This window comes from Equus quagga, chromosome 1, assembly GCF_021613505.1.
Source record: "Equus quagga isolate Etosha38 chromosome 1, UCLA_HA_Equagga_1.0, whole genome shotgun sequence".
Taxonomy (NCBI): domain Eukaryota; kingdom Metazoa; phylum Chordata; class Mammalia; order Perissodactyla; family Equidae; genus Equus; species Equus quagga.
Genome location: NC_060267.1, coordinates 136,824,120 through 136,848,076, shown reverse-complemented (window position 1 = coordinate 136,848,076; position 23,957 = coordinate 136,824,120). Strand labels below are relative to the sequence as shown.

Genomic DNA, 23,957 nt, shown 5'->3' with positions numbered 1-23,957 from the left:
TAGGTCGCGCAGCCACAAGAGAGGCGGGGCCTAGCCTCTCGCTTAAGGTGGCCCCCACATCCCTTGACCTAGGCCCGGCGCCCCCAGCAGCGCCCCACCTAGGACGCCCCAGGTCACTCTCCTCCCGGAGTCTCTAACATCTGGGACCACCCCTCCCTTTCCCCCGACCACCATCTGCTGTCGTCCTAATTCAGCCTTCAGCAGTCCAGTCCACCTTAAAGTGGGCCTCGGGTAGCCTGGTGTTTGTATACAGGGAAAATGTGGAGGCTGTTAAAGCTGCAGGCACAGGCCTCACCAGTAGCCCTTGTTGCCCCAGAGGGCAACCCACTTACCATAGGTTTTTTTCCCTTAAAAAGGCATCAGGCCTTTGTACTTGTTCCTCCAGCCCTAGGAAACTCCCCCTAGTCCTTTGAGGCTCCCCTCAGGAGTCACTTCCTGAGAGTAGTCTTTTGAGGCCCAGGCTGGGTCAGGAACCTCCTGTAGCCCTGCACAGGCCTGAGAGACCTCTCCTGCACTGTGCCTGGTCATCCTCTGTCTCCTCAACTAGAGATGGTGAACTTCAAAGGCCACCACACAAGTCTTCCTCATCTCACTGTGCCTGGCACGTAGTAGACACTCAGTAATTATTTACTGAATGATTGGACTGGGAGCCAGACCTCTCTTCATCTGCCTAGGCACTCAGGCAGACACAAATCTTCCAGATCCCTCTGGCACAGGGCTTCTAACAGTGAGAGCAGCACCTCAGGGCCCGCCATTCCCCCAGACCAGGTGCATAGGACATTGAATCTGGCCCAGACCCCTGCCCTTGAGCACCAAGGAGTGCTCCAGTGGTTTCAAAGCTGTCAGTATTGCTCTGTGTGCAGTGCACTCCCACCCCCACCCCTAGCATGTCTCTAAGGCCCTCAAGGGCTGGGAAGGCAGAGAGATAACACACAGACTCCAGGAGGATCTAGCTGTTCTTTATTGACATAGAGTCTGGGTACCCCTAGCCTCCAGAAGGATGAGGTACGTCCGTGGGGCTTCCAGCTCACACCTTTCCAGGGTCCTCCTTCAGTGTGACCGTCCGGTTGAAGACAAGCTGGAGGGCAGTGGGGGAAGAATGACCACCAAGCCAGAACCAAGCCAGGAGGCCCAGGTGGGTCTTACCACAGATACCCCACCCCTACCCTCACCTCATCCTAGAGGAGCTGAGGGTCAGGAGACTCAGGTTCTTGATAACTTTATGACTTTGGGTATGGTACTATGGCTCTAGGCTTCTATAAGGATTATAACAATCCTTATGCCTGCCCCCTACCTTGAGGAATAAGAAAGGCAGGGTCCATACAAAATTTTGTGTATGGATTTAACCTCTGAGCCAGTTTCCTCATAAACTGAACATGAACACCAACTCAGGTGGTGAGGATTAACTAAGGGAATGTAAGCAGAGCACTTGGCATAGCGAATGGCAGCCACCACTGTCACTGTTGTAGAAAGGGCAGGCAGGTAAATTCAAGCACCTGTCCCTGGCGGCTGTCTGGATCCACAGAGAAGTAGCCAAGCCGCTCAAACTGGAACTTGTCGAAGGGCTTTGCCAGGGCCACAGAGCAGTCCACTAATGCTGCCTCCACCACTTGTAGCGATTCCTGCGAGCAGGGAACTCAGGTGGCCAGCCAGCCAGGGAGGCCTACCACCCTCACCCTACACCCCATGAGCCTACCAGATTCAGGTCACTTAAGAATCCGCCAGGCACCTCAGCAGGATCCTCAGGGTTCTTGTGCTGAAATCTGTAGTCAGAGTGAAGGTCAGACTCCAGATGGGCAGCCACAGCAGGCAAAGCCCATCTTGTACCTGCCCCTTACCCCAGGTCTGTTCACTCACAGTCGCTCATAGAGGCGAATCTCACAAGTCAGAGGCTGTGACACCCAGTGAATAAAGGCCTTGGGCTTTTCTCCAGCATCTGCTCGCCTGCAGGTCACCTCCAGGCTCTCCACAGAGCCACTGGGGCCCTGTAAATCAAGGGGGAGACACCTGCAATCAGAGCTGGGGACCACAACCAGGACTGCAGGCTGCACTAAAATCCTTGCCCCAGCAGGCACTGCAGTAGAAAGGCTGCAGCTGTCTCTCACCTTGACAACATGCTGCAGCTCGATGACGTAGCCTGTATGCCTCAGGCCCACAGGCTGGCCCCATGCCAGGCGCTTATAGCCTGGCTCAGGCTCCTAGAGGTAGGAAATGGGGTGGACACAAGAGGCTGCAAGGGTCAGACAGGTACAAGAGGCTTCTTTCCCACCCCTATGTCTAGCAGGAGTTGGTTCCTCTAAAGTAGGACACAGATGGACTGACAGAGGAGATGAAAGGACCTCAGAACTGGGCATAGCAGCAAATAGGACCCTCCACCCCTCATTCACCTCCTTGAAGTCAGTCCTCTCGATGAAGACAATGGGTCCAAAGGGAACCTGATGGAAGCCCTTGGTCTCATCAGCTGGGAAGTTGGGCACCTGGATGTCCAAGGACTGTAGCAGGAGATGGGTATCTGAGTCATACTAGGCACTGGGACCCCCATGCCCAGACCAGGTACACACACTTCCACACACACAATTGAGGCAGACCTACCTTGGCAGCAGGAAAGTTGGTGATGATGACCTGTAATGACTCCAGCACAGCCATGGCCCGCGGGGCTGTGTCATTCAGCACATCACGCACACAGGCTTCTAGCAAATGTGGTTCCATCGTGGTCTGGGCCACTGTCACCCCCACCTAGCAGGAAAGGTCAGCATCAGTCAGTCACAGCCACAGCCACAGCCGGACATGCTCAGCCCCCACCTGCCCACCTAGCCTGCTAGGCTATACCCGCGCACAAAAGTTGTTGATGGCTTCAGATGGGAAACCCCGCCGTCGTAGAGCTGTGAGGGTGAAGAGCCGCGGGTCATCCCAGTCCCTGTAGGCAAGGACGTGGTGAGAAAGCAGTACATGCCACTAGCACCACCAACTGGTGATGAGCCAAACAACCATACCTACCGAACAGCACCAGTTGCCACAAGCTGGAGAATCTTCCTCTTAGAGACAACAGCATAGTGCAGGTTGAGGCGGCCATACTCCCACTGCACAGGGCAATAGACATCCAATGCATTGCACAGCCAGAAGTAGGAAGAGCGTCTGGGGTGGGAGGATAGAGTCAGACTGGCCACCTCAGAGCAGGGAGAGACCACAGGAAGGGTTGCTGGAATCCCACTGGCCTTACCCACCCCATGCAGCCAGCTCCCTCACCGGGCTTGGAATTCCTTGGTGCAGAGTGAGTGGGTGATGTGCTCAATGGAGTCACAGAGGCAGTGCGTGTAGTCATAGGTGGGGTAGATGCACCTGCAGGGCAGAGGCAGTGGGCCCCACCATTCAGCCCCACTCTGCCTTACACATGGCTCACCATTCCACTCTACAACTCCACCACCCTACCCCATGCTCACACCCACCAGGTGTCCCCTGTGCGGTGATGCGGTGTGTACTTGACTCGATAGGCCACAGGGTCCATCTTGCCATCCTCCATCACCAACTTCATCCGCAAAGTGGCCTCACCTTCCGCAAACTTACCCTTGCGCATTGCCTGAGGAGAACAAGGGCTCAGGCTGCCTCTCTGTGCAGGGGCATCTCATCCTCAGCATCCTGGCCCACTCAGACCTAGTTGCCCCTCCAGAACCCCACCTCAAAGAGCAGCAATGATTCCTCTATAGGACGGTCTCTCCAGGGCGAGGGTGGCGGGTTGTGGCCTTTGAGCTCTTCTCCTCGCTGGTGGCACACATAGGCCTGGCCCCTATAGGAGAAGGGGTGTGAACACCCAGCATGGCTGTGTCCTGGTCAGCCTGCCCGGCTCCACATCATGGCACTGGCCTCACCTGTGGATGAGCTCTACGGCCCAGGCATACAGCTGGTCAAAATAGTCAGAGGCATACGTTACCTTATAAGGTGTGTAACCTGGGGTAGAATGAGACACAGGATAAGCAACCAGCCATGGACACGCAAAGGCAGGCCATGGTCCAAGGAGAGGCCCATTGACCACCAGCTCTGCCCAGGCCTTGCCCAGGCCATACCCAGCCAGGCCACCATGTCGCAGATGGCAGTGAAGAACTTTGCTTCCTCCTTCTCAGGGTTGGTGTCATCGAAGCGCAGAAAACAGATCCCATTGTTGGCCTAGGAAAGTCGCAGTATCTGTGAGCTCCCACATTATCAGCTCCTATAGTCTATCTAGTTCATCAAACCGGGACATTCTCAGAGGTCTCCCATGTCAGAATTAAAAATGCCTTCAAGAGGTTCACTCATCTTCCTGTATCTAAATGCCCTAAACAAAGCATCTCTTACACCAACTTGGGACAGACAGCACAGCCTCTTCCTAAGCCCAAGAGATTACACTGGGAATTTCCCTAAATTTGAATTCATTGCCTCACCTCAGCTTTTTCTGAATGAGCCCAGTGGATTCCTAGGTATCTGTCACACATGCAGTTCCCCTCTATGGCCTCTGTCCATTCTGTGCACATTATAGGAGCAGCAAGGAAGGTGGGACACCTCTCTGGTGTCCAGTCATGGGAGCAGCAAGTGGTCACCCTGCTTGCCAGGTCCCCAGACAGACACTTACCTTGGCATAGCCAAAGTTAAAATTGATGGCTTTAGCGTGTCCAATGTGCAGGATTCCATTGGGTTCTGGTGGGAACCGGGTACGTACCTGAAATAAGGGGAATGGGAGCAGACTCAGATTACCCGAAAGGAACAGACATCCTTTCCCAGGGAGGCTATGGTGATAGGTGAGATGGGGCAATATGAAAGCAGCCCAGCCCCCAGGCAAGTGCTGATGGCACAAGCTTGCCTGGCCATACTCATACACACCTGTCCCCCAGTGATCTCTAGATGCTGCTTCAGTAGATCCATGGTATGTGGAGTGGTCACATAGCCTGGGGTTTTGTAGTTCTCACCTGCCAGGACCAGAACAAGCCTGAGAACTAGGCTGCAGCCCAAGGCTCCCTACTCCAGGGGCCTGGCTGCAAGAGTTGCTGTCAAAATCCAACCCTCTCCAGAGTTTCAATCTGCCTGCTCACCAGGCTTATGGAACTTAAGCGCCTCCCCTCGGAGCTGCTCCATCAGAGATACGGTCTGGCCAGCAGCCTCGCCTGCAGGGAAGAGACCAAGAAAAACCTATCTTCTGGATATAGCTACCACATCCAGCTCAGGGAAGTGTCTGTCAGTACTACCCATATCCTGCAATCAGAACAGAACCAAGCACACTTCTCTTCCTCTAACCCTAGAGACAAGAGATACAGAGCCAGACTTCCCAGGCCTCCTCAGCCCAGTCTCTGGGTAAAGGGAACAAAGAAAACACCAGGAATTCCAGTCTTGCAGCAGGAGGCAGGGTGATGAGTAAGCCAGTGGCCTGAGGGGACAGGGCTGTAAGGACCAATCACCAGGAAAACCCAGAAGTCAGGGAGTTGAAGGCAACAGGAGCCTCAAGCTCTCACCATTCTCCACCACATCCTTTGCTGTCCTCCAGTCTGTTTCTTCAGGCCGAGGCTTTGTCACCTGAGAGAAGCCCAGAAGTTGGGTCAGTTTTCCTCCTGGGCATGGTCTTGGGATGACTGGGGTAGGATGCTCTCTTTCCTAGCCTAAACTCTCACCCTACCCCACCTCGTCCCCAGGGACCCAGGACCATGTTCAGCCCCACCTTGGGCTTCTTCTCCAGATCAGTTTCAGTCTTGGGACCCAGAAGGTGGAGAACCTGAGCAGAGAATAGAGTCAGGCATGGGACAGGAGTGTTCTCTTTCAAGAAGCCCCTGAATGACGCCCCCCCCACCCACCTAAGGACTTCTTGGCCTGTCTACCAGCGCCACCTTGAAAAACCTACCTAGCCCATCCCACCTCTGTTCTTTACATGGTTCTGCTGGCCTCAAATGCTCTTTCCCTCCTGAGGGTCCGCAGTGGGCTCAGGTAACACAACTGCCATTTACAGAGAGGAACTATGGACCTAGCATCAAGATAAGCAATCTACCTCAGCCATCACCCTCTTGTGATTCCATGCCAGCATCCTGAGATGAAGGCCACATCACCTCTCTTTACAAGATGAGGAAACTGAGGTTCAGAGTAAAGTGACTCATCCCATATTAGACACAATGCAGAAGCCCAAGTCTTTTACTGCCTGCCCACGTACTGCCCTCTCCACATCAGACTCTATTATCCACCATCAGAAGAGAGACAGGATCTCCTCCCCTTCACCCCTGGTTATCCCTCAGGAACTCTAGGTCCTGTTCATGGCAGAGTCTTTGCCTGCTTCAGGTCAAGAAGGTGCCCACCTGCATGTCCACTTCATGCTTGATCATTTTGCCATCTGCCCACTTGAGCACAGCCCGAGCCTCTCCTAGAAACATGGGCACAAGTAGCTGCAGAAGGGCAAAGGAGGGCACTTCCCACCCTCTTTCCCAAAAGGTCCTAGTTGACCTCAGGAACCAGAGGCTGGGCCCAACCAGACCACTTTTTAAGGTCCTCCTACTCCTCCCCTCACTTCCCTCTCACTCATGCCCAGAAGAGAACCCACAATGAGAGAAAACAACAGTCCCCTGCCCTAGGCCCTGCTCACCCATTAGCAGCCCCATGTTGAAACGATAACGCTCCACCAGGAGCTGGGACTGGTGGCGATTTATGGCGGCCTCCACCTGCAGAAAGCCAAACCATGTGGTTCAGGAAAGCATCCTTCAGAAATGCCCACACCCTCACCCTGAGTCTTCCTAGGTGGAGAAACTGAGCCATTCCTTTCCAGAGTCATTACTAAGGAGTCAGCCAACGCCTCGGGAAAGACTCACAGCCTCCTCAATCTGCTCTGGGGTCACCACGATGCCCACGCCACATTCCTGCTCAAAGTCCACGGTGTCAATGGGATCCAAGGGATGACTTCGCACATACTCAAGGGCAGCTGAGAAAGGAGAGGCAATTAGTTTGTGGCATATCAGTTCCAAGAAGGAGGTGGACAGGGCCCTAATCCCATTAAACCCCAATTACAGTTTGGCCTCCTAGGAGGTTAAGCCTTGCACCACCCTAAAGAAGCCCTGAGGCCACAGGAAAGCAGCATGCGCTCTGAGGGAGGCTCTCCCTCAGACCTACACAGTTCCCCAGTCAGTCTCACCGGAGGCGGCCCTATCCGTCCTTCAGTGTCAGGACCCTGGTTTAGAGGGGAGTGCGAAAGCAGGCATCTACAGAGACACTGGGGGACTTGGAAGAAAGGGCAGATGGGGGTCTTGGCCGAGGGGAGGAGTTGGGAGGTGGAAGTGGCAAGGCAGGCAGGGGACTCACCGCTCAGCTGGGTCTCAGTGTGGATCTTCTTATTGGCTATGTAGCTCACGAGGAAAGAGAGACGCCGGGGATCCTTGAGTCGTGAGGCGAGGCCATATAGCAGGGTCCCGGTAGCCTTATCGATGGTAGAACCCAGAGTCTGCTGCGCCTGGAGTCAGAGGGGTCAGGAAAGAAGCCCCATGCCCAGTAAGAAAGGCATGAGCGAGACAAGGTGGCTAGATCGGGATGGGACCCTGCCCGGCGCTGCGTTGGGGCACAATAGGCAGCCCAGGCCAGGGGCCGAGGGGCTCGCACCTGGGTGGCCGCCTCGCGGAGCTGCGTGCTCAGAGCCGTGTTTTTGAGCGTCTCTCGAGCCTTGTGTTCGCTCAGGCCGAGGCCAGTGAACAGCGACAGGGCGTCCGCAGTCGCCATCACAGGGACACCGGAAACCGAAAGAAATTTTTGGGGCCAATCTGCACGTTGGTATTAGCTCACTGACCAATAGGAGAGCGAAGCCGCCAGGAAGAGCCAATGGTGTCCTTTCTTGGTGGGAGGGGGCGGAGCTCTCCAGGGTTGTCGGCGCCATTTAAAGAACAGAGAGTGGCCAAACCGGCCTTTCCGGGCCCTTCGCTTCCGTCTCCGCGCTGCTGGGTCTCTTTTAGAGGAAGGAGACCGCAGGACTTTGGGGGAGATTTGCCGCGGACCTGGAGGGAAGGTGTTCAGTACCAAGGCAGGAAGCAGACGCAGGCATGGCCCTTGCTCTTCGACTTTTCTCCTTCAGCCCTGGAAACTTGGGGACCATTCTAATTCTGTTCTCAGGAGCAAATGTGAGCCCCTATCGCGCTTCTGACGTCACAGCTTTGGAGTTGTCATGGAAACAGTTGAGCAACTAAAGCCTGGGGAATCTGGTCAAGACTCCAGAGCAGAGAATGTACGGAATGGCCCATCCTAAGTCTGACACCCGAAGGCGCATACCTGGCCAGAAGAAGAGGGGTTTGGGCCAGGAGGGACCTCGCAGAACTTCTGTGATGATTTGATTGAAATCTCCCGGGACACTTACCGCCCCCCCCCGCCCCCCCCCCCCCCCCCCCCCCCCCCCCCAGCGCCTTGCCAAATTATGCAAATATTACGAAAACCACAAGCAAATTAAACCTTGAAATCCATTTGCAGACTTTTGACAGGATATTTTATTGAAGTTGGGACTGGGTGAGGCAGAGGAGATAGAATCTTCATGATGATAGCCACGGTGCTTTGGGATTTCCCAAGTCTCTCACTGTACTTCCAGGACCTGCTGGGAGTCATCAGGCTAAAAGAGAATGTACAAACTATTTTCTTTGTGGAACTGGAGCTGCTGGTGGTGGGATGGTGAGAAAATCCCCAAATTTGGGAGTGGAACTTGGGCTCTTGGACCTGGACCTTCAAGGACTGGGCAGGATCCAGACTGCAGTCTGTATCCATATTCTGTGTGCTGCTTTGTGGCCATATCCCACTAATGACCAAGTTCCATTTCTGGGCCTACATATGATGACCACATGCCAGATTTCACCCAGGGACACACACTGCATCAGTATTCAGATCTAGTTTTTCTTGGGGCTTCCCACCTCTTCGTGGCCCCTTGGTCCCAGCCTGATGCCAGCCTGGCCAAGGCCAGGTGCAAGCATTGTGCAGGGGATGCAGTGCAGTGGTGCCATAAACAGGCACCAAGAAGCAGAGCCACAACCACACCGACCCTGTGCTGAGTCCACAGCTGCAGGTGTCTAGCCCATCGCAAAGGTGCCTATGATGAGCAGAGTGCCTGCCACCGCCCATCTCCTCTGTACCTGATGCCACCGAAGGATTCATTACAGCACCATCACCACCATCACTGACTCTTGCAGGTCTGGTGATGGCCCTCTCAATGAGGTCAGGGCTGGTTCTCTAATGGTACCTACCCTGTGGACCCTGTGGCTTCATGTCACAAGATGAGGCATAGCCCCACTAGTGCTGCTGAGAATGCCACAAGTGGAAGTGGCAGCTCAGCCAGTCCTCTGAAGCCCTATGACTTGCATAGAACAGAACCATTAGGTTGTATGGACCCTGCCTGGGGGGCTGGCTTGCTTGCATAACCCCTGGCACTACTTCCAGGAAAATCAAGAGAAAGATGACCAGAGAAAAGACAGCCAACCTTCCCAGCCAGCAAGGCCCAGCTGTGGCTTGGGAAGAAGCAGCATGCAGCAGCCAGGCCTACGGACAAGTGCCTGTGCCATAGGCTGACAGTGAGCACAGAGGCAGTAGAGGCCACAGTGTTGGTAGCCACAGCAGCCTTGTGCAGATGCCACAGAAGGGTAATGTGGCAGGCTCAGCAGCAGCAGGGCTGCAGTTGGGGCAGACAGAGCCCTTGATCAATGCATCCAGCACATGCAGACCACTGGTGGCCAGACACTTGGGACTGCACACAGGGAAGGCCCAGCATGATCCCATTGCAGCCCATGCCTAGCAAGCCCTCCAGCAGTATGCCAGCACCAGCATCCAACTTGGCAATTGAATCATTTCTGCAGGGTCTCACACCCAGCTCTTCAGGCCCTTCTCCACAGCCAGCAACCCTACATGGCCCTTGTGCTGTTGTCCCCATAGGAAAAAGCCAACATTGGTCACAGGGCTAGCTTTCTCCAGGAAATCTCTGCTCACCCCCACCCCTAACTCCAGTCGAGGCTGAGAGGTAGTATCAGGGCCCATGTGCTGAGCTGCTTATAAAACTGGCCCCACAGGCTTGGGAGTGGGGATGGACTTACAGGGCTGCAAGGACCCTGCCCCCACCTCTGCCTGCCTTATGTTCTTTCTGGCTTATCTGAACATCTCCCTCCAGCTGGAAACTCCCACCCCTACCCCCAAGCAATTGCAGACAGGAAGAGGCAACGTCATCCATGAGGAGAGACAAGGAGGCTTCTCTCAAGATTTGCCATTGCAATATGTGTGTACAAGGTCACAAGGCTCTGAGGCTGGGACAAGCCTGAAAACCCACTGTGGGTGAACAGCCTGGGGCAGTTGCTAGAAGCCAAGGTCTCAGGGACTCCTAAGAGAATAGGCCAGGCAGGACCCCACACCCTCCCTCCCATAGGAAGTCAGCCAAGATTATCTCTGGTCCTCTCTGCCTGTCCTCCTTTTGGAGCAAGATCTCCTTCCCCACAGCAGTTTATTTCCTGCTCTGTTCTCCCCTGAGGGATCCAGATGGTGCTCAAACCACAGCAAAGAAAGACCTGAGGAGAGGAGGAAGATATTCCCCCAGTACCTCCTGTTCCCCAAAAAGTCCCCCTGACCTGCTGTCTGGCTGAAAGCTTCTGGAGCCTCATGGGTTACTCCTTCACTCCTTGGGTGTGAGGTATTGAGAGTGATGCCAACTACAGCTGCCTCCATGTGGGACCTCAGCAGCAGCAGGGCTGCAGTTGGGGCCGATAGAGCCCTGTGATCAGTGCATCCAGCACATGCAGACCACTGGTGGCCAGATACTTGGGCTGCACACAGTGAAGGTCCAGCATGATCCTATTGTAGCCCATGCCTAGCAAGCCCTCCAGCAGTGTACCAGCACCGGTACCCAACTTGGCAATTAAATCATTGCCAATAAATCACCCAACACCAGTGGAATCAAAGGGCAGCAGGCAGGCCTGAGAGAGGCCTGAGGGCACTAGGGGCTTCATGACCCACAGTGCCTGAGTTGGGACCCCACCATTTCTCCTTGAATGAACACACACACACCGCCCCCCCCCCCCCAGATGACAGGGAAGGAAGGCAGCTGCAGCACCTGGTACATCATAGTCACTAAGTCTGCTTATTTATCATTTATTTTTAAAATATATTTAAACAGCAGCAATCACTTCCAAAATGCAAAAAAAAAAAAATTACAATTTGTAGAATAAAATTATAAGGTTTATAATGCGAGTCAGAAAGAATTGAAGATACAACTGAGAATCAAATCACGCGGAACTGGGGGTGGCTGGAGAAGCCAAGACCCACTGGTTGGGAGGGTCAAGTTGACAAGAGGTCCCAACCTATGAGGTTCCCACCATCAAATCACACCCCACAATTCTCCATTGATGAAGCCAGTGTCCTCTGGGTTAGAAAAGGAGAAGCAGCAAACAGCTGACCCTCTGTAGGGGATCCCCGAAACCCAGTCCCCCCACCTGCCAGGGACCTGCTAATCGACCTCCTCCATGTTGCTGTAGGTGGGGGCTGGGCGGTCCACAGGGGGGGCGAAGCGTTCAGGGGCTGTCCGCGTGGGGGCCACCTCGGGGGCCTGGCCAGGGCCTAGTCCCTGCAACAGAATATGAGGACAGGGGTTGGGGGCTGCCCAGTATGCCGCCTGGCATCCCGGGGGTGCTGGCTTGGAGCCCCGGCACCCAAGGGAGGGCCCCAGGGCAGGCGCAGATAGCAGCGGCGTTGAGACAGAGAGACGAGATTGGGCCTGAACAGTCTCGCTTTATTAACACTTTAAATACAGGAAGCTGCTTAGGCAGGGCTAAGCCCCAAGCCAAGGGTCAGAGCAGCAGGACAAACGGACAGACAGCTGGACGGATACCCACCCTAGGATGTTCTGCCCCTGCAGGAGCCACAGTCCCCACCCTCTCCTCCCAGATGCACATACTGAGACCCAAGCCCAGAGTGGTCCCCACCACAGACGCAGGCATGGCCTGGCAGGCAGGCAGGTGGCCTCACAGCAGCTGCCTGCAGGTGAGCTCATCTCCAGCGACTCTGGGATACCAGAGGATAGAACACGTTGAGCACGAGGGCCACCAAAGCTGCCACGGTGCCCAGAACAAAGTACCGGAGGCAGCCCTCGTCTGGTGTGGTAGGGCCACGTGGCGGGGGGCCCACCCAGTCTTGGGGCCCCCAGGGACCCAGGGGCGCAGGCCCCTCAGGTACTGGCTCCTCCTCGGCCTCCAGCTCCTGCCAAATCCGGGAAGCCTATGGTGTGTGGAAACGGCCATCAGCACCCAGGGGTGGGGGGGATGGGGAACCCAGTGTCCCTGAGACCCGTGGCCATGACAGTCCCACCCAAGGTGAATGGAGCTAACCCCCTAAGTCCCAGATCAAGCAACAGGGAGGTAGGAAGGCAGGGGACAAGTGGGCCATTTGCAGGGTTGTCTAGACTGAGAGCACCAGGGTGGGCAAATCTAAAAAGCATTTTGGCCTCCTCAAGAAGCTTCCCAATCAACATGCAGCTTCCCATGGAGGGGTAGGAGGTTAGCTAGTCAGTTTTTTTGCCCAGGCCTCCCACAGAGGGGACTGACTCATGGAGGATAGAGCTGCCAAACTCAGAGTAATCTCCTGGCTCCCTCCCACCCACATCCAGATCCTGACCACTGTCTTCTGCAGGGATTTCTGTAAGTCTGAGCCCAGAGGGCTCAAGGGAGGAGAGGACAGCAAGGAGGAGGCCAGTCCAGAAAAGAGATGCAGCTGTACCCACCAACCAGACCTATGGCACCCCATGTCAGTAAAAGAGATAGAAGACCCCAAAGGCTTGGCAGGGACAAATGCTCACCTCAGAGAGGGTGACGGCCACCCTAGGCCGTGGACAGCCTGAATAGGCCCTGACCTGAGTGCACATCAGAACACAGGGACGATCACAAGTGAGGGTCTGTGGACTGGCATGGGGGGAATGTGCAGAGGAAAGCTGGAGAGCGTTAGGTACAGTCTGTTCATGGCACCGTACCGAGTGAGGTTTGGAGCAGCTGCTTGGCCTGTGCCAAGTAGATGCTTATGTGCATGCCAACGGCAGCATGTTGGTATACATGCACCTTTGTAAGTGTTCCTGTAACATGGGGATCTCTCTGACTAAGCCTTTGTCATAAGGGAACCCTGTCTGCAACTCTCATGAGTCCCAAGGCTCCAGGAGCCTATGGCTGGAAGAGAGAAAGCTGTGTCCCACACCCTCCCATCTGTGAATCGGGCCCACTAGTCTGCAAAGCCTCCTCGATGCCTCACCTGGCTGGCAGCAGCTTCGGCTGCAGGGCCTAGGTCTGGGTGGTGCTCAGAGTGACCTGCCCGGGCGGGCCTCTCCACAGGAGAGTTCCGCCGACGGTAGAAGAGGACATAGGCATAACGCGTCACAACCTGGCTCTCATCTACTGTTGTCACCGTGCTGTCATCAAACAAGCGCCAGCCTATAGTGAGGTGAGAAGAGTGTGAACATAACCTGCACCACCACCCCTACCACCTATCTTGCTGGCTGAGTGTGCCCTCACCCACGTCGCTGCGCTGGCTGCTGCGATCATTGGGCAAGCGTGCACAGGCGGTGTAGTGGCCACCAATCATGCCTCCATAATGGTTGATGACAGCATAGAGGTCATAGCTGGGTAGCTGCTCCTCTTTCTGACCAATGCAGAACTTACTCAGGTCCAGGTTCCTGTGGTCCCAGCCAGAGAGAGGTAAAACAGTCACTGGGTGTCCAAGATGCCTACCTTGGCCCCCATGCTTTGCCTACAGTCACTATGCCCATTGCTCACCGAACAGGGAACTCCACCAAGTCATTGATCTTGTCACGCCATATGAAACTACGAAAGGAGAAGCGCTTCAGCTGCACGATGAGCACATTTGGCAGGCGCCACAGCAATAGCTGCTTGGAGGCCTCGCGGTGTTGTTTACACTGTGGGCAGTACCTGAGGCAGGACAGAGGTGGGGTCAAGACCAGTAGATCTCTACTCCACCCTGCCCCACTACCTACCTGTTGTCCTGTCCTCACCAAGCTTCCTCAGGTGCCAGCACCTCAGGCCGCGTGAAGAGGTTCAGGCACTGGTCCAGAGTGAAGTGGCCAGCGCGGGCAGCCTCACCAGCAGAGCCTGGATCCTCAGCACATTCCAGCTCCTTGGAGGCCACCAATACGAACTCCTGCAGGCGTTCATTGTTCCGCCAGACTAGAGCCAGGCTGCAGTCATCACCCAGCTCTAATGGCGTATCTCCTGGAGATGGGCAGGGAGAGAAGTCATGCAGCTGTTGAGAGCAGCCAATCCAACCCATCCCATGGCTTCCACCCACAGCCTCAGACACCTTTGTCTTCTAGCCGCTGCTCTCGGTTGGACGCATCAATTTTATAGATAAAGAACTGGGGCGTGTGGGCATTCATTGCTTCACTAGGGTGTTGGTACCCAGGCACAGCAGCTGTGAGAGAACATGATAATCAGAGCTCCCCTGCCTACCAGGGCCTAAACAAGCTTCCTCCAACCTCCCCTACCCCAGCTCCAGAGCCTTTCACCGGACTCTTATTACCTTCAGGCCGGGATACCCTCTCACCAGCAGGCAAGGAGCCAACTTCAACGGGCCCACTGGCCAGCATCTCGGAAGAAACTCCACTCATGCTGGGCACAGGGCCCCGGTCAGGGGCTGCCCATGCCCGGGGGACCCCTGTGTCCCCCTCAGCCACAGGGGTCACCAACTGGAGCTCAGGCAGCTGAACGGGGTCCCTCTCACTGTCTCCAGCCTCCAGGGAGCTAGTGGAGAGCAGTGTGGTGCAACCAGGGCCCTGAGACTCCAAGGCCATGCGGCCAGGCTGGAAGGGTGGCTGGAATACACTCACAGAGAACCTGGCAATAGGAGTAAGCCAAGTAAGAATCTCAACAAGTCCATCAGGCACGTCTGCCCCCCACCTACCCTAACTCTAATCCAACCACTGGGTACTTACCGGGCATAGCCCTCTAGCAGCTGAGCAAGACGGGCATAAGTGAGGCGTGAGGCAGGTACACTGACAAGGAATGGGTAGCCAATGTTCTCAGGACGGCAGAGGCCCTTGTGATCAGGCCAATGAGTTTTCTGGCAGAGCCTTGAGGAAAGCAGGAGGTAAGAATAGGACTTTAGTCCAACCTCCTATGACTCTACATTGGGGTCTAACCTCTGGCCCTGGGAACTGGGTATGCCAGCCCTGCCTCCCCCAGAGTCTGACAGAGTGGGACAGCAGATCAAAAGCTTAAAACATATGTGCCTTCCAGATCAATGGAACAGAATTGAAAGCCCAGAAATAAAACCACACATCTATGGACAGCTAATCTTCGACAAAGGAGCTGAGGGCCTACAATGGAGAAAAGAAAGTCTCTTCAACAAATGGTGCTGGGAAAACTGGACAGCCACAGGTAAAAGAATGAAAATCGACCATTCTTTTTCACCATTCACTAAAATAAACTCAAAATGGATCAAAGACCTAAAGATTAGGCCTGAAACAATAAGTCTTCTAGAAGAGAATATAGGCAGTACTCTCTTTGACATCAGCTTCAAAAGAATCTTTTCAGACACCATAACCCCTCAGACGAGGGAAACAATAGAAAGAATAAACAAATGGGACTTCAGCAGACTAAAGAGCTTCTTCAAGGCAAGGGAAAACAGCATTGAAACAAAAAAACAGCCGACTAATTGGGAAAAAATATTTACAAGCTATTTATCCGACAAAGAGTTAATCTCCATAATATATAAAGAACTCACACAGCTCAACAACAAAAAATCAAACAACCTAATCACAAAATGGGCAGGGGACATGAACAGACATTTCTCTAAAGAAGATACAAGGATGGCCAATAGACACATGAAAAGATGCTCATCATCACTAATCATCAGGGAAATGCAAATCAAAACTACACTAAGATATCACCTTACATCTGTTAGAATGGCAAAAATATCCAAAACCAAGAGTGACACATGTTGGAGAGGCTGTGGAGAAAAAGGAACCCTCATACACTGTTGGTGGGAATGCAAACTGGTGCAGCCACTATGGAAAACAGTATGGAGATTCCTCAGAAAGTTAAAAATAGAAATACCTTATGACCCAGTCATCCCACTACTGGGTATCTATCCTAAGAACCTGAAATCAGCAATTCCAAAAGTCCCATGCACCCCTATGTTCATTGCAGCATTATTCACAATAGCCAAGTCATGGAACCAACCTAAGTGCCCAGCAACTGATGATTGGATAAAGAAGATATGGTATATATATACAATGGAATACTACTCAGCCATAAAAAAGGACAAAGTCGTCCCATTCACAACAACATGGACAGACCTTGAGGGTATTATGTTGAGTGAAATAAGCCAGACAGAGAAAGACGAACTCTGTATGACTTCACTCATAGGTGGTAGTTAAGAAATAGACAAAGAGAACTGATCAGTGGTCACCAGGGGAAAGGGGGGGTAGGGGGAGGGCACTAGGGGTGAAGTGGTGTACCCATAACATGACTAATAATGATGTACAATGGTAATTTCACAAGGTTGTTAACTATCATAATCTTAATTAAAACAAAAACAAAAACAAAAACATATGTGCCTTTACGTGGAAGGGAGGTAGGGTGGCAAGTGGGAGATGGAGAAGAGGTATGGGGGAGACCAGGGGGCTCCTCACTGGTTGCAGTAGCCCACGCGGTAACACCGGGTACAGCGCTTCAGCTTCTCATCCTCTGACTGCTGCTTCCGCTGGCAGGCTGCACACTTGGAGATGGGGATGCTGGGCACCTGGGGGCGCTAGGGTGAGTTGTCTGGCTCAGCAAGGCTAGGCCAGGTAAGAATGCCACCCCCAAGCAGAGCCATGTGCCATGAGGTTGGCCCCCACTCACCTGCTGCACCTCTAGCACCACCACCCGCTCCTTAGCCAACTCTGGGGATAGGAGCTCAAAGCAGAGGAGCACATCAGATGGGGACACAGTGTCCAGTGAGTGGGAGGGCAAGAACACACGGTGGAAGCGATTCTTAATCACCTGGGGACAGAGAACAGACAAATCCTATGTAAGGACAAGCCTTTTCCCTAACCCTGCCCCAGAGCACAAGGAGAAGGCTTGGCCCTGATATTGGGTCTATCGGGGTAGGGGTGGGGATTGTGGCCCCAAAAAAGCATTTGTCTCTGCTGGCACCAGCCTCAGTGCCCAATGGAATAACAAGCCTAGTGCATCAGAGCCTGAAAGACCAGGAGCGGGGGAGGTATCAACCGCACCAGCTCTCCACACTGAGGGCCTCTATCCTGCTATCAACTAGTGGGGCCCTGCTGAGATGGCAACAGTTTTCATGGAGGGGTCACATTCAAGGAGGATCCTCCCCACTTCTATCCTGAGGGAAAGGGCACTGCCAGGCTGGAAGCTAGGAACCTTTGGGGAAGACCAGCACACAGATCTGGGATAATATGAGGGAGCAGCAGGAGGGAAGAACCACCATAGCTAGTGGAAGGATAGTCCTGCAGCTCAAGCTCCTTGTTCGAAGAGGGAAAAACAGTTGGGGGCCACCACCAAAAGGGGGATTAAACCCTTATGATGACTGGGAACTGAGGGCACCTCTGTTGCACAGCCCAAATGCCTGGTTTCAACCATGCCCCAACCAATAGCACACCACCTGTTTTTATGCAATCACATGAGCATTCATGTGAAACATGAAACATCACTTTCAGATACCAATGACTGTACATGCATGTCTGCAAGCTGTGATTACATGTGTCCATGTGCATAAGAGCTTGGGGAAGAACAGACACACCTCAGTCAGACGCAGGTTCTCAGGCTTCACGTGGACACTCTGAGAGATAGAGTCCAACACTTCACTTGCACTGGAGTTCTCCTTGCTGATGCTCACTAGGAACTGTGGTGACAAGAGTAGAGTCCATGGAGGAGGTGGACCACAGTGTCTGGGATAGCCCAGAAATAGATGCTTACTCCTTACCTTGATGGGCTTGCTGTGGGGCTCCCGGGCAAAATAGAAGACAGGGAGAACCTTTTGCTTCTGTGGCAAGGGCACCGGTAGGTACAGAAATGGGTCAAAAGTGATGGAGACCTGAGGATGCACAGGTGGCAATGGGTGACTGCACAGGGAGTGGCAAGGCAGAATGCTCATGGCCAGAGCACCCAATCCAGGCCCTCAAATGGCTCTCAGGGCCTCACAGCCAACCAGAAGACTCTCAGAGTTGAGAACACTACATAGACCAAAGGAGGGCCACCAGGAGAGAACAATCAGTCTCGCTGGTACGGGAGGTCCTGCTTAGCCTAGCCACTTCACCAATGTGCCCTTCACTTGTACTCCATGTGCCTTTCCAATCTTACCTGTACCCTTGCCCCACCATACAGCTGTCTTTGAGCTGAAACATCACTTTTACCTCAGCCAGGAAGCCTACCCAACCTGACTTCTGCAACCCACATAGGAGCCTAAGCCTCCCTGTCAGCTTCTTTGCCCAAGCCTTGCCCTGTAGCACCTAAAGATGCACATGCCTCTGACTTAAATTTGACCAGACTAGCTAGGCCAAGCTAGCGGGTCTCTCTCTGGGGGAACCCGTCACACCTTGGCACACACAGGGCACACCAGCTTCGACTTATACTGGCCCTGAAATAGGTCCACGATGAAAGAGTCATTCCTCATCTTGTGCCGCTGCCATGCTTCCTCAGCCACCACCTGAGGGGGAGAGTGGTGAGGATTGAAGAGACCTGGGAACTAGGATGTGCATGAGACAGGCCAGCCCCCGCCCCAAACCCTGACCTCATCAGGCCGCCCATCTGAGTCCACGGTCTCCGTGTAGGGCTTGTTCTGAATGCGGTTCAGGTCCTCGTGCAGCCCATCCAGCAGGAAAGCCATGAACTCCTGGGCATCATGCTGTGCATAGCCTGTGAACTGGCTGGCTTTGCTCGCCACAATGGCCTGGATGCAGGGGCAAGGTATGAGGAGGGAGCCCCAGCACCCACTGTGCACCCAGCTGGCTGGCCCTCCCCACCCTCTCCAGCCAAAGGTGGGAGTGGCCACAGATCACCTTCAACTTGGAAGGCTGGAAGGCATGGTGGGTGCCCTTCCACAGTGCCCGGAGCAGCACGGCAAAGCCAATGGCCAGACGCCCACCAGTTCCAAGAGGGTTGTTGTAGTTGATCTCAGCCTCAAAGGAGCGGTCTAGGACAACAGCCAAGTAGAGGTGTGAGCAAGGGAAGGCATCCCCTATGCCCATGGCCCCGGGCTCCAGACCCTGCTCTCACCATGGAAGAAGTCCCGGAGCTCCCGAGTATTAGACAGAGACTGAATGACACTGTTCATGAAGCAGGTATTGCCTAGATTGACAAGGCCAGTGAAACCCGGCAAACACACCTTCTTCTCTTCCTCTTCCTCTTCCTCTACACTATCTCCACTCACAGGGCTATGGGGCATTGGAGGCACCATACATGTGGGCTTGGGCTGTGGGAGCAAGCAGGGCATGAAAGGGCAGCTCTGAGGCTCTCCAGCCTCCAACCTTGGCCCTCTCCACCCCAAGATTCTCACCGAGGCCAGGTGTGGCTCTGGCTTTGGGGCTACATGCTCCATGGGGGTGCGGGCTGCCACACCATCCAGCCCTGTGTCCTCAGAGCGAGACTTGGGTTTCTCCTTCTCCACAGCCCGGGTTTCCTCCTGGCCTGTCAGGGGGTGGGGAGCACCTCCCGGTGGGGTTGAATCCAGAGGAGTTGGGCCTGTCGGCACGGCAACCTTTGCACCACCCACTGCACCTTAAAAAGGGGGAATGAGGGGGCTGGTGGTTAGCAGCATGCGGCAGGGGTGGGGGTCCAGTCACGTGGGCTGGGCAATGAAGGGAGCTCGTGTGCAGACCTCGTGCAGCTGGAGCCTCCAGGCCCCCCCAGCGCTGACTCTGCCGCTTACGGAGGCAGATATCAATGCGAGAGGCTGTGAAGCAGAAGGTGCACTGCTCTGGCTCAATCAGGTTCCTGCAGGAAAAGACTGAACTCAGAAACTCAGGTGGAGTAGATGTCAGACTAAGACAGGCCAGGGAGATGGAGCCCAGGGTTGGGGGCACAGTGGCTGGGCTGGGCACCACCCACCTGAGCTTCACCTGCCAACGGAAGATGGTGGGGGGCCCACAGCCTGGGTGCAGTCTCAGGAAGTTTCCATCTCTGCAGAGGCAGAGCAGGGGCATGGCAGGAGGAAGAGCATGAGACACACTGTCCTGCCTGAAGCACACGGTCTGCCCCGTCTCCTGCCCACTCACCCACCTGGTCTGGAAAATAAGCGTGAAGTCCTGTTCGCGGAAAAGCACTCGAGAAGTGTCCCTGCGGATTTCCTTCACGTACACATGCACCACCACTGAGTCTGGCCCCTTCTCATACGAGTCATTCTTGACAAATGCCAGGTTCACCATGGACTCGGGCTCTACATTGAGACCACAGCTCAGTGACACTCCAAGAGGTTTCAGCCTGTTGCTGTTCTACTCCCTACCTATCAACCAACCTTGCAACACAACCCCGGGCTCTGCCTGCCCTGTCAGCCCCACTTTTACCATCCACCAAGGCTGCAGCATCTGCTGCCACTGCCATCTCTTCTTTGGAACGGTCACCTTTCTCAGGGTCTCTGCTCCGGGCCACGCCGGTGGAAACTGGGTCATTCCTGAGGGATACAGCCTTCTCTCCTGCCAAAAGTGCTAGATTCTCCTCTGAGCCCAGGAGGCAGGTCTGGGGGTTCAGTGGTGGTACCCGGAGCTGTTCCTCAGCTTCAGCCTATTTATGACGAGATCGTGGGCAGGATCAGCCCTGGGTCTGGCAGGTGGCCCCCCACTGTAATCCACACCCTTCCCCCCATCTCCCAACTCCTACACAGATACTACACTCTCACCTGGGGGGCCGGCTCAGCCAGGAAGGAGGGGGCATCGCCTTGGGGTCCAGGACCATCTCTGGACCCCTCCCCTTCTGGTCCTCTGCGGAGATGCACAGCCCTCTTGGCACTGGGCCCTGCCTGGGCCCCAGGGCCAGCCCCCGCGCCTACCTCACCACGGCCCTGGGCCCGCTTCTGGTTCCGGGCCTCCTGCTTAGCCCGGCGGGGCTCAGGGCCTGGCTCCAGGGCAATGGGAGATGGCTCCTGCCCATTCTCCTGGCACCGCAGCTCTGACACCAACTCCTGGGTCCCTAGAGGTTTCTTCTGCCAAAGATACAGCAGTCAAGCACTGTCAACTACACTGAGTATCCCTACCCTACCCTGCTCTGGAACTTACCAGGAGAGAGGGCCATGTGAGCAGAGGCACCTTCTTGGGCAGCGCCAGCTGCAGGAGACCACCTTTGCGGGCCTGTACTTTGGTGCAAGAACTTTCTATCTCAGCGTAGAAAACACCACCCCACTGCCGACCACCTGGAGACAGAGTGGGAACAATAAGCTGGGGTGGGGGATATCAGAGAATTCAAATATACTCCTGGGCTCAGGGCAGATGGGCGCACCTGGAAGCCGCACCACACAGTCTGTGTCTGTGAAAGCAGCATCTACCTCCTCTAGCCGCAAGGGACCCGCTCCCACACGCAGCTTGACAATCACTTCATCTGCACTCTGCCTCCAATCGAGCAACAACTCTGTAGGGGGAGTGCCAAAGAGATTGTGAGCATCTCCATGAACTTCAGATGGGGATAAGTAGGTACCAGAAACCCAGACCTAACAGGACTGCTCCAGATGAGTTCTACACCCCAGTGCCCCTTCCTCTCCCCTAGCACTCTACCACACAAAATGCCTGTTCATTACTTACCCTCTTTGGTCTGCTCCTCCCGAGGAGTGGACGCTGACCCTGACAACAAAGGAAAGAACAGGGAAATGATGATGGGGAGGCAACCTTCAAGACGCCACCACCCCACCCAGCACCATCTTCAGGATCTCAGCCAAGTACCCAGACCTCAAAGCTGAGGCTCTACAAAGCCTGACATGGGTCTTTCTCTCAGCATCAGACCAGGACAGAAGGAACAGCAAAAAATTCATTTCCAACCCCAATCTATACGTTCAACAGGAAGGGAGGAGAGAAAGGTCATAAGTAGTCTGGGAAGGCCACTACCACCTCTCCTAGGATCTCCATTCTTGCTCTCCTGGTTTGCTCGATCCTTCTGCTTCTTCTTACTGGTGGCCTCCTCCAGTCCTGGAGGCCCTCTCCTTGGGCCTGTGGCACTGGCCCCGCCAGACATCTTGAGCCTCTTGGTCGACAGCCAGAATGCCCCGGGATCGGCAACGGCGTCTGGGTCAGGGCTACGGCGCTTTCTTCCTGGCCCAGCTATCTTGGCAACTCTCTGTGGTCAAATTCTCCAGCAAAGAACCAACAACCTAACAAGAAGGGACCAGTGATCACTACCAAGGCCCAACAATTTGTTCCTTGGTTACCAGCCAGGGCTTGGCAATGGGGGATACTCCTAACCCTACAGGGCAATATCTCTCCACCACCTAATGTAGCCTGGACACTCTCAGACTATTTTGAAGGGGGAATAAATAATGCAAGTAGCAGCACCCATTTCTGATCGAGCCTCCTAGATGCCTGCCATACAGACTCACAAAGATGTAAGCCTCACTAAGGAGGTGCCAGGTCAAGGCAGCCATGGCCTGGGACCAGGCTCCTCCACCAATCTGGAAAGGAGCCATGGCTCCAGCCCGCAGGAGTGGCGCTCTGTGCAGAGTGCTCACTTTTCCTTCACTCTCACAGGCTGCTTAGTCACCACCCGAGAAGCAGGAGGCGGAGGAGGAAGACAGGAAAGGAGGAGACAATCAAGCAGCAGGAGGACCAGGCTCTGTGGCTGAAAACAGGCCCGGCCCAGGTGCTACCACTGCCCAGACAAGGTACTGGGGTTAAGGTGCCCCATCTGCCGCCTATCAGCTCCCATCCTCCTCTGAATCTGCTCCCATGCAATAAAACCTGCTTGGTTTTATTTCCTACATCTCAAGAGAGATTCCTCTCTCCAGCTGCTGTCCCAGAGAGAGGCCTGCGAAAGCTGGGGCAAAAAGGGTATCCAGATGTCATATTACCCTTTCAGCAGCAACCCTGTGCAAGAGCCAAGGCAGGGAGGACATCCAGTTTGAGACCGAAACACACATCATCAGCTCTGCGCCAGAGACCCTCAACCCAGTTTCCCACAGATGCACCAGTGGATTCTGGGCTGTTTCTCCATCCAAAATAAAGGTCTCAAAACTGAGATAAGGGTCGGGATGAACCCACGGACTTGGCCTGAGACAGTAGCAGGACAGAGAGCGACTAGTCTGCGTTCCCCAGGGGGGGGTGTGTGTCGAGCGGGGGCGGCATGGAGATATCCTTCTATGGGTCAGATGTGGGACTGGTGAGCTGGATCTTTAATGACTACAGGTCCAGAGCTGAGGGGCGGACACCCTCCGCCTCTTTGCACCCAGGCCCCATCTAAGGTCGCAGTTCGCGTCCCTCCCTCATCTTCCCGGGACATCTAGACCGGCCTAATACTGCCGCGCGGGGTTACTGACCACAGACCAGCGCCCCTGCCAGGATGCGACCCAGCTCCAGCCTCTGAACCTTGGGCGCGCCACCACCTCCTGCAGGAAGCCGCCCTCAATCGCCGCCAGCCCTCTCCGAGGCGGGAGGCTGGCCTCGGGCGTAGCGTAACGGCCCCGCCTGCATCGGTGGGCGCGACACGCCTCGGGGCTTGAAGGGTCGAGGCTGGCACGGCCCGTGACCTTGAACAGGCCACTCTGGGCCCGCGTCGCGGCCTCCCCGCTCCGGGCGGACAGGCGAATAGATGCCAGTACCACTCACCGAGCGAGGCCGCTGCCACCAGCCCTCTTCGGGCCCTGGCAACCCGCTCTCGGTTCCGGTTCCGGCGTCAGGTCGGTTCCGGTTCCGGCGCGCCCCTCCCCCGTCCCGGCGCCGCCGCCACCGCCTCAGCCGCTTGTTTTGTTTCGACTTCTAGTTACAGACACGGATGGCTGAGCGCCGAGCGGGTGACGCACTTCCGGCGGGAGCGGGCAAG

General features: G+C 55.0%; 2 protein-coding genes across 16 annotated transcripts; both read right to left on the bottom strand.

Annotated features, from left to right (window-relative positions):
• Positions 1-938: 938 nt before the first annotated feature.
• Positions 939-7,748, bottom strand: QARS1 (glutaminyl-tRNA synthetase 1). The gene is made up of 24 exons (XM_046680987.1): positions 7,594-7,748; positions 7,300-7,447; positions 6,813-6,922; positions 6,590-6,665; positions 6,306-6,370; positions 5,681-5,734; positions 5,478-5,538; positions 5,061-5,132; positions 4,852-4,937; positions 4,604-4,690; positions 4,062-4,161; positions 3,867-3,945; positions 3,676-3,784; positions 3,447-3,577; positions 3,247-3,339; positions 2,998-3,135; positions 2,830-2,917; positions 2,593-2,736; positions 2,388-2,492; positions 2,106-2,198; positions 1,858-1,985; positions 1,697-1,763; positions 1,497-1,622; positions 939-1,078 (listed from the first exon to the last, which is right to left on the bottom strand). Exons 1-24 carry the CDS (start codon positions 7,708-7,710, stop codon positions 1,028-1,030), a joined length of 2,328 nt encoding a protein of 775 aa, XP_046536943.1. The 5' UTR covers positions 7,711-7,748; the 3' UTR covers positions 939-1,027.
• A 3,330-nt stretch (positions 7,749-11,078) lies between these two features.
• On the bottom strand, positions 11,079-23,898 carry USP19 (ubiquitin specific peptidase 19). 15 transcript variants are annotated; one of them, XM_046665196.1, is made up of 29 exons: positions 23,744-23,898; positions 22,034-22,296; positions 21,734-21,772; positions 21,435-21,563; positions 21,215-21,348; positions 20,839-21,141; positions 20,564-20,723; positions 20,223-20,379; positions 20,052-20,123; positions 19,822-19,937; positions 19,501-19,721; positions 19,221-19,416; positions 19,004-19,137; positions 18,736-18,894; positions 18,541-18,651; positions 17,929-18,039; positions 17,746-17,847; positions 16,842-16,982; positions 16,631-16,749; positions 14,930-15,067; positions 14,518-14,831; positions 14,299-14,409; positions 13,994-14,210; positions 13,758-13,910; positions 13,497-13,657; positions 13,237-13,415; positions 12,794-12,847; positions 11,968-12,216; positions 11,440-11,566 (listed from the first exon to the last, which is right to left on the bottom strand). In XM_046665196.1, exons 2-28 carry the CDS (start codon positions 22,158-22,160, stop codon positions 11,989-11,991), a joined length of 4,086 nt encoding a protein of 1,361 aa, XP_046521152.1. In that variant the 5' UTR covers positions 22,161-22,296; positions 23,744-23,898; the 3' UTR covers positions 11,440-11,566; positions 11,968-11,988. The 15 variants fall into 15 exon arrangements, with proteins under 15 accessions (XP_046521179.1, XP_046521188.1, XP_046521217.1 ...); XM_046665201.1 differs by lacking the exon at positions 11,440-11,566 and having other exon boundaries at positions 11,584-12,216; positions 14,542-14,831; XM_046665199.1 differs by lacking the exon at positions 11,440-11,566 and having other exon boundaries at positions 11,584-12,216; positions 19,501-19,715.
• Between the last annotated feature and the right edge of the window lie 59 nt (positions 23,899-23,957).

What these genes read in the sequence shown, in the direction of transcription:
- QARS1 (XM_046680987.1), bottom strand. Translation starts at nt 7,710, where the DNA reads ATGGCGACTGCGGACGCCCTGTCGCTGTTCACTGGCCTCGGCCTGAGC. An exon ending in AGCATGAAGTGGACATGCAG is followed by an intron (nt 5,735 to 6,305) that starts GTGGGCACCTTC and finishes TTCTCTGCTCAG; the next exon opens with GTTCTCCACCTTCTGGGTCC. An exon ending in TTAACTTTGGCTATGCCAAG is followed by an intron (nt 4,162 to 4,603) that starts GTAAGTGTCTGT and finishes CGACTTTCCTAG; the next exon opens with GCCAACAATGGGATCTGTTT.
- USP19 (XM_046665196.1), bottom strand. Translation starts at nt 22,160, where the DNA reads ATGTCTGGCGGGGCCAGTGCCACAGGCCCAAGGAGAGGGCCTCCAGGA. An exon ending in ACGCTTATTTTCCAGACCAG is followed by an intron (nt 20,124 to 20,222) that starts GTGGGTGAGTGG and finishes CTGCCTCTGCAG; the next exon opens with AGATGGAAACTTCCTGAGAC. An exon ending in CTGCTAGAGGGCTATGCCCG is followed by an intron (nt 14,832 to 14,929) that starts GTAAGTACCCAG and finishes TCCTATTGCCAG; the next exon opens with GTTCTCTGTGAGTGTATTCC.